The sequence below is a fragment of the Kogia breviceps genome, chromosome 5, assembly GCF_026419965.1.
Source record: "Kogia breviceps isolate mKogBre1 chromosome 5, mKogBre1 haplotype 1, whole genome shotgun sequence".
In the NCBI taxonomy this organism is placed as follows: domain Eukaryota; kingdom Metazoa; phylum Chordata; class Mammalia; order Artiodactyla; family Physeteridae; genus Kogia; species Kogia breviceps.
Window position 1 is genome coordinate 42,209,078 of NC_081314.1, and position 12,737 is coordinate 42,221,814.

Below are 12,737 nucleotides of genomic sequence, written 5' to 3' on the forward strand. Positions count from 1 at the left end.
CCATCACTTTCAAGCCTTGTTTAAAGAAAAAAAAAGGAAGACAAAGAAGAAGAAAATATATGTACATGTGAATTGTGAAATATATGGAAATGCAAGGAGTATGCGCTTAGAAACTAGATAGGCCTGGGTTCATATCCTGTCTCTGTTCTTTACTAGCTATGCTGGCAGTTTCTTGATTTGAAAAGTGGGGATAACCAAGCCATTGTGTGGGGTTAATGACAAGTAGTGACACTGGGTGTGAAGTGCCTGGTCCACAGTATGTGCTTAGTGTAAGGTGGCTGATGGCAAATATCCTCCTGGAAATTAGATGCATGTTCACCTATCGTTGTAACCTCTGTGTCCCAAAGCTCTTTTGAAAATGTCAGTTTCCTAATCCATTTGGCAGACTCAGGGCTTCCCCGTGACCACTGTATGCTGATGAGTGGAGTAGTATGCCAGCCCTGAATCTGGGTCTCAGGGTCAGGATTATCTTTCTCTCTGCTTCTTCTCTTTTGCTGTTTTGAAAATGGCTAAGAAAAATGATTTAAATCATTTAATCAGGCAGGAATAAGTACTGCTTGTCTAAACTCATCCTTCAAAGTAACAGGCCTGAATTTAAGGTTCAAGGATATTCTAGTGTCTAGGGCTGAAAGTAATTGGCTCCATCTTAAGCACATCTAAAGCTGTAACATTTGATTTGTATTGATGGTTTTGTTGTTACATGTGATATTTAAAACTGAAGCAAATGCCAACTTTCAATGCCTACTCCATGATTTGTTTGTTTTTATACAAAAACCAAAGTATAAGCTTTTTATTTTTAATATTTTCTGTCATCTCCCTGTAAGCTCCCTCTTGCCCTGCTTCACTTTGCCTCACTTTGCCTCCACTAACTATGCTTCCCCATGTACCCAGCCTCTAGCAATGATACGTTTTGTGCTTAGTACAGCAAAGTTTGAGGACCGTATATAAATTGTTGCTCCCTTGAAACGGAGCATAACTATATAGGCGAAAGAGGAATGCAGGATTCAGAAGGTAAAGATATTTATAAATTGGCACTTGCTTGCTTGCCTTGCAGCAGTACATTCCAGAGTTTTCTCCACAAGGAGGAGGCCAGGGGAAGCTAATAATAGGTTATCTCTATACAGGCAGTGTTAGCTCTAAGATTTTGTTTCTTTAGTTCATAACATTTTCTATGTTGTTTTTTTAAACAAGCATTGAAGCTATTCAAATTATAATATTAGATACTGCTGTAAAGCACTGTATGTGAGATGGAGGTTTTGATGTAGAGCACCTTACTGCTTAGGTTTTACATTGACGTTCTCTGTCTCCCTTCTAGGACACTTGGTGGTGTTCCCACACAGGCACCTCCGCCTCTTGAAGCAGCCTCATCATCGCAAATCATCTGCCCAGATGGGGTCACCTCAGCAAACTTTTACCCTGAAACTTGGGTGTATATGCATCCATCTCAGGACTTCATCCAAGTGCCTGTTTCTGCAGAGGACAAAAGTTATCGAATCATTTATAATCTTTTTCATAAGACTGTGCCTGAGTTTAAATATAGAATTTTGCAAATACTGAGAGTCCAAAACCAGTTTCTTTGGGAGAAATATAAAAGGTGAGTCAGCAGTAAAAAAAAAAAAAAAAAAAAAAAAAAAAAGTTCAAGAGCTTTTCTTGATGTAGCTAATGACAAATGCAGAACATAATAGTAGAGACTTGCATAGAACTTAATGTCATATTTGTTCATGTATTAACTCACATATAATTCTCATAACAGACCTACAAGAAAGATTATTACAATCTGCATTTTACAGAAAGGAAACTGAGTCACAGAAAAGTTTGGTAACTTGCCACAGGTCATACAGCTAATACGATACGGTGCTGGAATTTGAACCCAGGCAGTCTAGCACCAGAGGCCTTGTTCTTAATCACTTTACTATGCTGCCTCTCAAGTCAGCAACAAATTAATGTAATTCAGAGGGGATACATGTAGATTTGAGGAACCTCAGAATTAAGAGACTCTCATGTTGGTGGAATTAGGTAAGGAAGTCACCCTGAGAAGATGTGAGAACTAGATTTGAAATGGAAGAGAGAGCAAGTGAACAAATGGTTGAGGGAGAAAAAAGGGAAAGGGCTTTTCTTGTCTGCAGTGGAAAAGATAAGTTTAGACTTCTAGTATGATCTTTGATGACATTTTGCCCTTGGTAGCTACTTTCACATTTCCTCCCCCATTGAAACCATACAAAGAAGTTTATGACTACATCATGCCTACTAAACTGATCTATACCTTCATTTTTCTGAATTCCCTGTCCACTCTTTGCCTTAGGAAAAAGGAATATATGAACAGGAAAATGTTTGGCCGTGACAGAATAATAAATGAGAGACATTTATTTCATGGAACATCCCAGGATGTGGTAGATGGAATCTGCAAGCACAACTTTGACCCTCGAGTCTGTGGAAAGCATGCTACAATGTTTGGACAAGGCAGTTATTTTGCAAAGAAGGCAAGCTACTCGCATAACTTTTCTAAGAAGTCCTCCAAAGGAGTCCATTTCATGTTTCTGGCCAAAGTGCTAACTGGCAGATACACGATGGGCAGCCATGGCATGAGAAGGCCCCCTCCTGTGAATCCCGGAAGTGTCACCAGTGACCTATATGACTCTTGTGTGGATAATTTCTTTGAGCCTCAGATTTTTGTCATCTTCAATGATGACCAGAGTTACCCTTATTTTGTTATCCAGTATGAAGAAGTCAGTAACACTGTTTGCATTTGAAAAATCTTGGTACTGCTAAATTATTTGTATAAACTCAATCCAGCATTTGTAGCAGGTTTTGGATGGGTGGGCCAGAGTGGGGAACAGCATTGACATTAATAGGGCACTTTTAAGACCCATTTTTTTTAAGTTGCTAGAAAGTGAAATTTTTTTTTAAGGAAAAACACAGGTTTTAAAATGACCACTTATTCTTTAATTATTTACTAATTGTTGTTAGTGTACTCAGTGTGGAAAAGACTACAGATTGCATACTCTTTTCATTCACACCTGTACATATAGGCAGCAGTGTTATTAGAAGCATTTTTTATAAAGAAACTGAACAGCCTAACTAATTACATGTGGCTTAAGCCTGGTAGAAGTTTGGCCAAATGAAACGGAGGCTGTGAGCAAAGTGAGGATTCTATTTATTTACAAAGATTAAAACTGACTGGAATTAGTACTACCATATTTAATCCCTGTGCAAAGCATCACCGCTGTGGTGTAGGATAAGTTCATGACATTCTGGTGGGTGGAAAGAAATTTCTATTCCTATCAGCAGGACTGAAATATGTCACCCAACCAGAGAACATCAATGACTTTAACTGTTCTGCAGAGTTTACCCGAGAACTCAGAGTTCTGTTTAGAGGAAGTAAGAAAAAAAAAAAAGGAACCATTTGAAAAGTTTGTCACCAGCAAAATTTTTCATTAACTAGTTACATGAAATGTGATTCTCATGTTAAACTTCAGCGTTGGAAAAGTCAGTCTCTTTCATTATCATCCCACCCCAGTTTGAAGGCGTTGGGCATCTAATTTGGTTAAAGTCAGTCTCGAGAATTAGAAGTATAACTTTATTTTAGGGTTCCAGACCTAGGCCCTGACCAAAGGTTTTAGAGAAAGGAAGTACATCTGTAACTGAATTGGTCAGGTTTTTTACTGTGCTTTGCACAGAGTAGACCCTCAAAAGAAGTCTTTGTTGACATGGAAATATTGTTAAAGGTGGAGCTCCCACCCTTCCGCCTGCTTTGCCAGATGCAGCTGGATTCCCTGGCCAACTCTGTATTTTACACTACTTCACAGAAACACAGATTTGGAAATTGTGCTACTGGCCCAGCAGGAGCAGTGTTAGGTGAACATGCCACTGCCTCAGCTCAGAGAGGTAGCAGCTTGGTGTACTTCGCCTTAAGTAAAACAAATGGACCTGAATTTATAAAAGCGGTAGTGGTTGTTCACAAAAGAATTCACCACGGAATTCTTTCAGGTACCAAGCTCCCCTAGTATGTTTGTGGTTATTTCATTTACACACAACCCTTCAGGAACTTCTGTGTTGTTTAAAGCAAGATGTATCTATCCTGATGTCTCAGTGACTCGGCCTGTTTAAGCACTTACCAGGGCTTCCACACAGTAATTTATTTTGCCCTAGTAGATCTTGTTGTTTGCTGCCATTGGCATGAAGCAGCCAACCGAGGCTGGTACAGTTGTCGTTTCATTCAATTGTAACTTGTAAACCAGTGATTCCCAATCTTTTTCCAAGTTAAGACACCTTACCGTTGCTTATTTGATTTTATGAAACTTGTTCCGTTTTTTCTCCCTAAAGGAAAAAAAAAAAAGCTTTATGACATATTTATTTTTTTAATAAAACTAAGCAAAAATAAAAGTTCTGGTAATTCTTTAAAACTTTTTCTTGTGGTTTTGATTCCATTTAAGACGACTGCGTTCAACACGTAGTGGGTGATCTGTAAATGCTGGTCAGTTGCTTGAATGAATGTATGATTGAATGACTGAATGAACAGACCTAACCAGAAACTGCTGCCTAAACACTTGTGCTCTGAGAATCAGCAAAATATACATTATCTGGCAGTCAACTATAAGTCACAAGAGAATAGTGAATATTTTATTTTGCAGGTAAGTGCTTGAGGGAAAGGGACAAGTTTTATTTCAGCAAACTGCTGTAGTAAAAAATATGACCAGGTTGTCCCCTGCAACAAGTGCTAAAGGAAATATAAGAAGTGTAAAAATCTCATCTGCTCTCAAGCACCTCCGCTTTCAGCTAACCTAAAGTGACCTAATTGGTAAATATGAGCCTCTCTGACAGTACTTTCCCTCCAGTGTAATGATTTTTAAATTCATGTATACTATGTTTAACTAAGTAAGAACTATGGAATCAGACTAAATTTTGTAATGGTTCCATGGATTTAAAACATACTGAAAAGCATTCAGTAAATCTATCTCTCTACTGGCACAGCTGTAATTTACACCATTTCAGAAAGCTGGAACTCACTCTTAAACTATGGTTAAGATTTTCAGGGGGAGTCTGCAAACTAAGATATTCCAGTGTCATACAATTCTGTAGACAGGAAGGTTTATGTGTGCAGAGTTAATAAATATTGGGCCTTTGTATTTATAAATTCTAAAACCCAACTCCACCTTTTGCTATAAACCTCTTTTAGTAAATGGCTTAGATATAAAAATAATTATTAGGGCCTGAAATACTGATCTTTGAGGAAGAATTTTTGTTATACTAGGTCTGAAAATGACTTTAAGAAAAAAGGAATAGGGCTTCCCTGGTGGCGCAGCAGTTGAGAGTCTGCCTGCCGATGCAGGGGACACAGGTTCGTGCCCCCGCCCGGGAAGATCCCACATGCCGCGGAGCGGCTGGGCCCGTGAGCCATGGCCGCTGAGCCTGTGCGTCCGGAGCCTGTGCTCCGCAACGGGAGAGGCCACAACAGTGAGAGGCCTGCGTACCGCAAAAAAAAAAAAAAAAAAAAAAAAATATATATTCAATACCCAAACAGTCCTATATGGTCAGTTTAAATCAGGGTTTTTTTCCCCCCTTTATTTAAGGAAGGTAAGATAGTTTCATGTGGTTAGTTTACTCATCTTTGTAGGGTTTTTCTGGTTTTTTAAGACTACAAATGATAAGAATGTTCCAACTTTGAGACCCTATAATGCAAATTTTTGTAAAGTGCTGTACAAATCAATAGCATTTATTTACAAATTAAGAGCCAGAAGCAGTATGGAGGCTCCTCAAAAAACTAAAATAGAATTACCATATGATCCAGCAGTCCCACTCCTGGGCATATGTCCAGACAAAACTCTTAATTCGAAAAGATACATGCACCCTATGTTCATAGCAGCATTATTCACAATAGCCAATACTTGGAAACAACCTAAATGTCCATCAGCAGATGAATGGATAAAGAAGATGTGGTAAATATATACAATGGAATATTAGCCATAAAAAAGAACGAAATAATGCCATTTGCAGCCACATGGATGCAACTAGAGATTATCACACCAAGTGAATTAAGAAAGACAAATACCATATGATACCATTTACATGTGGAATCTAAACTATGACACAAATGAACCTATCTACAAAACAGACTCAGAGACAGAAAACAGACTTGTGGTTGCCAAGGGGGAGGGGGGCAGGGAGAGGGATGGATTGGGAGTTTGGGGTTAGTAGATGCAAACTATTAACATTTAGAATACATAAACAAGGTCCTACCGTATAGCACAGGGAACTATACTAAATCTGGGATAAACCATAATGGAAAAGGATATAAAGAATGTATACATGTGTGTAACTGTGTCACTTTGCTATACAGCAGAAATAAGCACGACATTATAAATCAAGTATACGTCAAGAAAAAGAAAAAGCAGAAGCATTTTCCTTAGAAATGATAGTGTTGGGTTTTAAAAACAGACCCATGTAGTTTATTGACTTAGGTACTCTTATTGCAGGCAAGTTAGAGAAATAAAACAGTACTTTTCCTTAGCTTGCTTACCTTACTCATAAGCTACCATCATCATAGGTAGAAAAAGATGTTATTGAAGAGTTTCATCAGCATTATTAGTTGGTCTTATTTTATTGCTTTACTCAGTCTTCAGCATATTTTTGGGGAGACTAACGCCTGAATAGAACTCTCAGACGGCAGCTCTTTTAAGGCTTTAATCTTACATGAATGTGGAAGATTTGTGTGTTAGAAGTGTTTCATGAACACTGCTAAATCCTCCAAACCAGAGCAAAGATGCCCACCCACTTTGATGATGTCAGAATTTTATGGGCTTAATTGTTCTTAAGTACCTAATTAAAAAGATGAAAAATGACCAAAAGCTTCTATGAATTCAGTGATCTTTTAGAGCAAATTCATATTAACATCACAACAGTATCTACGTTTGATATATAGGATATATTTAGTCTACAGGCAACGTTTAGTGCTCACATGGATTAATGGGCTCCTTACGATAACTCCCATATGCTGCTAAAGTTTACAGCCAACAGGCTGGAAACCACTGGGCTGGACTATTTCTATATTCAAGTTTTATGTCTATCTCAATTATATCCAGTTCTAAAATAGCCTTAATGAAATCAGCTAAGAGGCTCAACCCAGTGTTCAAGAGCTTCTAGCCCTTCTAAAATAACAAGTTTTAGGTGCCAAATTGTCATTTGTGGGGCCTTATGTCCACATACATTAGCTGCACTTCAGTGTTTCACAGCACATTAAGGACTGCATCTAACAGATCTGAGTGGCAAGAGAACACTAAACAGGTGCTATTCAACTATATGATAATGCAAGACTCTTCAATGCTAATATGAAATTCTTGTGCAACCATCAATTTATAAATTTTTTTTGAGGAACAGTGATGGATTTGGGGCATTAACCCACACTTTTCTGACAAAGGTCCTCCTTGAAGGTTTGCATTTCATAGTATCTTGGTTAAGGATTTAAATCATAATTTCTAAGCTGAGTTCAATGAACTGTTCCACTTAGGAGTAGCAGCCATAAATCTAATGAGAATTACTCTCAATGATCTAAGCCAACTGAACCCAGTAACTACAAGCTTTAGTTCCAACCACTCATAAATGTAGCTGAATTTCTTCTAAATGTAAATTTCTACCCATATGACTATATTTTCTAAAAATACAAGTTTGTGGTCTCATTTATATTAACTTGTAGGCATATATAAGTCAGTTCTGGATAGGAGTAGGAATGCAGATTTTGTGAATCATTGTTACTCAATATTGCAGTGAATTCCTGTCATCAGAGAGCAGTGGCTTGGTCACAAGCCTGTTTGAGAAAGTTACACAATCTTAGTGTGTGGCTTGCGGACTGAGATAAAGAATGTAAAGCAGCACAGTGCCTGGCTCATGTTATACAATCAAATTTTAGCCAGTGGTAGTAATAATGGAAGTAGTAGTAGGGTAGGCTGAATAATGTCCCCAAAATATCCAAGTCCTAATCCCAGGAACCTGTGAATATGTTATATGGCAAACAAGGCTTTGCAGACATGATTAAGGGTCTTGAGATGGGGAGATGATTCTGGATTATCCTAAGATGCCCAGTGTAATCACAAGAGTTCTTGTAAGAGTGAGGCAGAAGGTCAGAAAGAGATTAGAAGATGCTATGGTGCTGACTGTGAAGATGGAGGATGAGGCCATGAGCCAAAGAAGGCAGGTGGCCTTTAGGAGCTAGAAAAGGTAAGGAAACATGCTCCCTTAGAGCCTCCAGAAGGAACTCAGCCCTGCTGACACCTTGACTTTAGGAATTCTGGCCTCCAGAACTGTAAGATAATACATTTGTGTTATTTTAAGCTACTAAGTTGGGTAATTTTCTAACAACAGCAATAGGAAGCTAATACAAGTAGTAAATATAATAGAAATTATATTGAAGCATCATCAGGAAGCTGTTCTAACATAATAAATTAGTAATTAAAAAGAACACTACAATTATGAAAAATTCCAACGCTTGTTGGAAATTTTTAAGAGCATAGACCGCCAATGGCTTCTCAGGAGTGGTATACATGCATACCAAAGACAAACCTCACTTAAAATAAGGCTGCTTCTAAGAGGTATTTAAAGACTGAATATAGACAAGCACCGTAGTTGGTCAGATAGCCCAGTCTTCATGAAAGACAGGAGAGAAAGCAAATTGCTTTTGAGAAATGGTTGGTGAAAAAGATATAGGGATGAAAAATGTTAGCACTGAGATTGTCTAATAGTGGATATACTTTGAAGATTCAAGCCTCTTTTGAGTGATCTTTTGTTCCTACTAGGAAAGAGTACACATCTATTTAGAAAACATTTGTTGACTAGCTCCTAGAACCCAGGGGATTCCTCCTTCAAAGGGCACTGCTCCAGGATATAAAGTAGCTTCCTTTAACTTAGCAAGGTACAGAGTTTTCCTCAGCCCCTTGTTAAGGAATATCAGAAACCCTTGTCTTTTTACTGCCTCGAACTGAAAGATTAACTCCACTCCTAACCAGCTCCTATTTTTCTGTAATCAGGAACTCTTAACATAGGACCTCATTTGGAGCTTTGTTTTGAAGGAATGAACATCCACTTAGCTTTGCTTTTCTCTGTTACACCTTCCTCCAAAGAGTCCTGTGGAGAGGGTCAAGGTAATCAGTTTGTTGAGGTAAAAATACATAAAGATGTCTTAAATCATAATGAATACAATGAATTCTTTATCTCTCATAACAGAAATCCAGAACAGGTTATTCCAACACTGATTAATTCAAAGGTGCAACAGCTCCCATGATTCTCTTGGTTCTCCCCTCATGATTACAAAATAACTGCTCTGGCTCCAAGTACTACAATACATCTCATTTGTGACATCCAAAAGTAGGAAGGGATGATCCTCATCTAGTGCCTTTTATGTTTTCTTTCAAGAGTTAGTAAATCTTACAAAAGCCTCCTAGTTGACTACCAGTTTTGTCTTTTGTCCTGGGTTGCATCTGGTGACCATGCTTAAACCAGTCCCTGGCAAGGGGTACAGAATCACTATGAAAGATGTGGACTAACCAACAGTCACTCCCTAGGGCAGGGGACTCATTCATTAAGCAAGTGATGACCCACGCCTGAACAAGACTGGGGTTTTGTTAGGAAAAGGAAAATGACCATTGGGGAGAAAAACCAACAATTGTCTATCTCAAATATTGTTTTTCAAGGTTAAATGAAGGAATTGTATTAAAGAGCACCCCTTGGGGAAGTTTTTCAATCTATTTCACAAAGACCCTGGGTACCCATTTACTTAAAGACCAAATGGTTATGGAAGAAAAACATTACTTCAGAAAGCTTATAAACTGACTTAAAGCTGGATTTACCACTGTCTGGTCTGGAAACTTCCAGATTCTAAGTGGAGCTATTTTTAATATGAAACTTTGGCCCTTATAATGGACTGACATCAAAAAGACCATGCAGCATGGAATGCAGAAACAAATCTTATCACCATTATCTCCATGTAGGGTAACTTTAGCAGGTTAGCATCAGTTTCCTTATAATAAATAACCTCATGGGCTGTATAAGGAATAAAAGAGAATTCGTGTAAAATGTTTAGCACAATATTAAATAAATAATAAAGCTGACTTGTTACTTCAGCCCAAGGACTCAAATGAGGCAAACTTGAAGATCTATATTTGGGAGTAGGGATAAATCCCTGTAAAGTATCCAGTTTCCTTCATTTTAGACTCAAGATCTCCTACTTCCTAATCACAATTTTTAAAACTATAAACATTAAAAAAAATACAGCTAAGTAGGAAATAATGAAAACATACTTCAATTAAAGAAAAAATAGAATTGACCACACACACAAAAAAGTTAACTGTCTACCCCATCTCTTAGCATAAATGCCAACCCCTCAGCTTTATGGAACTGCTACAGCAGGCTGGGGTTCTCTCTCAGAATTTGGGAGGGGAGGTAATGGCATTAGCAATGGGCAGCATCAGAAATGGACACTCATCCCTCAGAATTTGCTGGGACACTATAGGCCTTGAGTTTGTGGCAGTGAGATAAGCCTACGTGGAGATGATAAATTATCTCATTATCAGCAGGCAAACTCAGTAGCTTTCTCCACAAACATATCATGGAATTAAGGTATTACCAGGCAGTACCTGACTGAGAAACTCAGGAATACCTCATCCTGGATGTGCCCCATTCTGCCTTGGACCCATCACTTCACCTTCCCACAAGATCTGTGAGGAGGTATTTGCCCAAAGGAAGCAAAGCAAAGAGACTCTTTATTATCATCTGGGGTCTTGACTCCAATCTCTTAATAAAGTAAACTGGACTGAGGGTTGGAAGGTGGAAGGCTACTTTTTCTATTATTAGTTAGGACCAAATGCCCTCGGATCTAGCAGGATATATAGAAGCCCTGCTTCAACTACTCCCTACTTCCAATGCCTTAATTGGGATTAAGCCTTTACTTCTATGATACAAAGACAGACCAGTTTAATTCACTTTCCTCTCAGCTCTAAGAAGAGAAAAGTATTCATTATTTAGAGCAAGGGTTAACAAACTTTTCCTATAAAGAGCCTGATAATAAATATTTTAGACTTGGTGTGTCACACAGAATCTCACAGCTACTGAACCCTGCCACTGTAGCACAAAAGTAGCCCCAGATGATGTGTAAGTGAATGAGAATCGCTGTGTTCCAATAAAACCTTACTACTAGCCTGAGGTCATCTGTGCTGTATACCACTTTTCATTCAATGTAAATAATTGAACCATAGTTAATTTGATTTGTTACTTGAGATGTCCAGGTACTGTATTAAATTTTTGCTTCTTGCTCCTACTGTAGCTGTGCTCCTAATTACAGGGAATGTACTATTATTACTTGTTAATATTTTATTTTCTTTCCCTCCCTATCCTATATTAGACTATGTTCAACTCAAAAAGAAAACTGAAAATCTTTAAGATGTCTAAGCCCTTTTGGCTGACATTACTTGTAAAGGCATGTTTTCCACTTCTTTGGGGTCAGTGGTGGATTATGAGGTCACTATGAGAAGGCTTCCATCATTACACTGATAGACACACCAGTTGAAAGGCAGTCCCATCCTTGCTGTTCTGGTTCAATAGAAACCTCCCATCAGAGGACAGAATAGATGAGAATCCAATTGGATGAAATAGGGGCAGGTGGTCAGTCTCTTACTGGGGTTCCAAGTGGACGGAAACCTTTTCTGACTTTGGAATTTTCTGTCATAGGGTGGCCAAGGGCCTAAAGAAGTCCCTAAAGGCAAGAGGTCACTTATAATAATCCTCATCCCCTTTTTCAAGAGTTAGAGTTGGTGGTGGGGTTCCCCAGAGCCAAGAAATAGTACAGGCCATTTCACTGGAGATGAAGAGAGACAACAGGATGGAAAGGGTAGAAACTATATTACAGAGCTATGACCATATATTTGACAAGGCTCAGGATCAGCCCCAAGTCTAAAGAGGCCTCAATGTCAGATATGCAAGAGATCAGCACTGGGACATGGGTTTTATTCTAGTCTTCTCTCCAGAAATGGGAGAAGAGGGTATCTGATGAGTAAAAAAATGTTAGAAGCTGCAGACATACCTAGAGACAAAATAAAGACCTCTAGAGAACTTTGGCAGGTTTTCATAGAATTGCCACAGGACCTCAGAAGAGCCAGCGAGGTGGTAGTGATGGCTATGGGGGTAGTGATTATGATCATTGGGGTGATGATGTTGGTCCTTCATGGTTTTGTTTTTGTTTTGTTTTTTTGGCCATGCAGTGCAGGTTGTGGGATTTTAGTTCACTCACCAGGGACCAAACCTGGGCCCTTGGCAGTGAGAGCATGGAGTCCTAAACACTGGACCTCTAGGAAATCCCCCTTCAGGTTGATGTTGACTGTGATGATAGTGGTGGTGATGGAGATGATATGGTGATGGTGGTAGTGGAGTCAGGCTCATCGTCAAGGTGGTCATGTAGGTCATGACGGTGGTGATGGTGATGATAGCATTGTTGCTATCAGTAGCGGTGGTGGTTGAAAGAGAAAAAAATAAAGACACCTAGTACTTGATCTTGAAAGAAAGTAGGGGTAATAAATTATATAGTGTCCAGCTCCACTATAAAGACTCACAAGGAAACTACAAAAATTTTGACCTTGAGCCCTGCCTCAGAATTCAATCTGATAACTTTGGAGCCAGAAAAGAAAAACAGTAGATTCAAAAGCTTCTATTGATTGTTTAGTGAGAAATAGAGACCTATGGTGAATGGTTTTCTTCT

The 12,737-nt window shown here is 38.7% G+C and overlaps 1 protein-coding gene across 2 annotated transcripts in view; it reads left to right on the top strand.

Annotated features, from left to right (window-relative positions):
* The window catches only part of TIPARP (TCDD inducible poly(ADP-ribose) polymerase), a 28,763-nt gene extending 24,359 nt beyond the window's left edge, over positions 1-4,404 (top strand). For both annotated transcript variants that reach the window (XM_059065591.2, XM_059065593.2), the window contains exons 5-6: positions 1,316-1,594; positions 2,304-4,404. In XM_059065591.2, coding sequence (XP_058921574.1) covers positions 1,316-1,594; positions 2,304-2,751 — 727 coding nt within the window. In that variant the 3' untranslated portion in view covers positions 2,752-4,404. The remainder of the gene's footprint in view (positions 1-1,315; positions 1,595-2,303) is intronic.
* Positions 4,405-12,737: the final 8,333 nt, after the last annotated feature.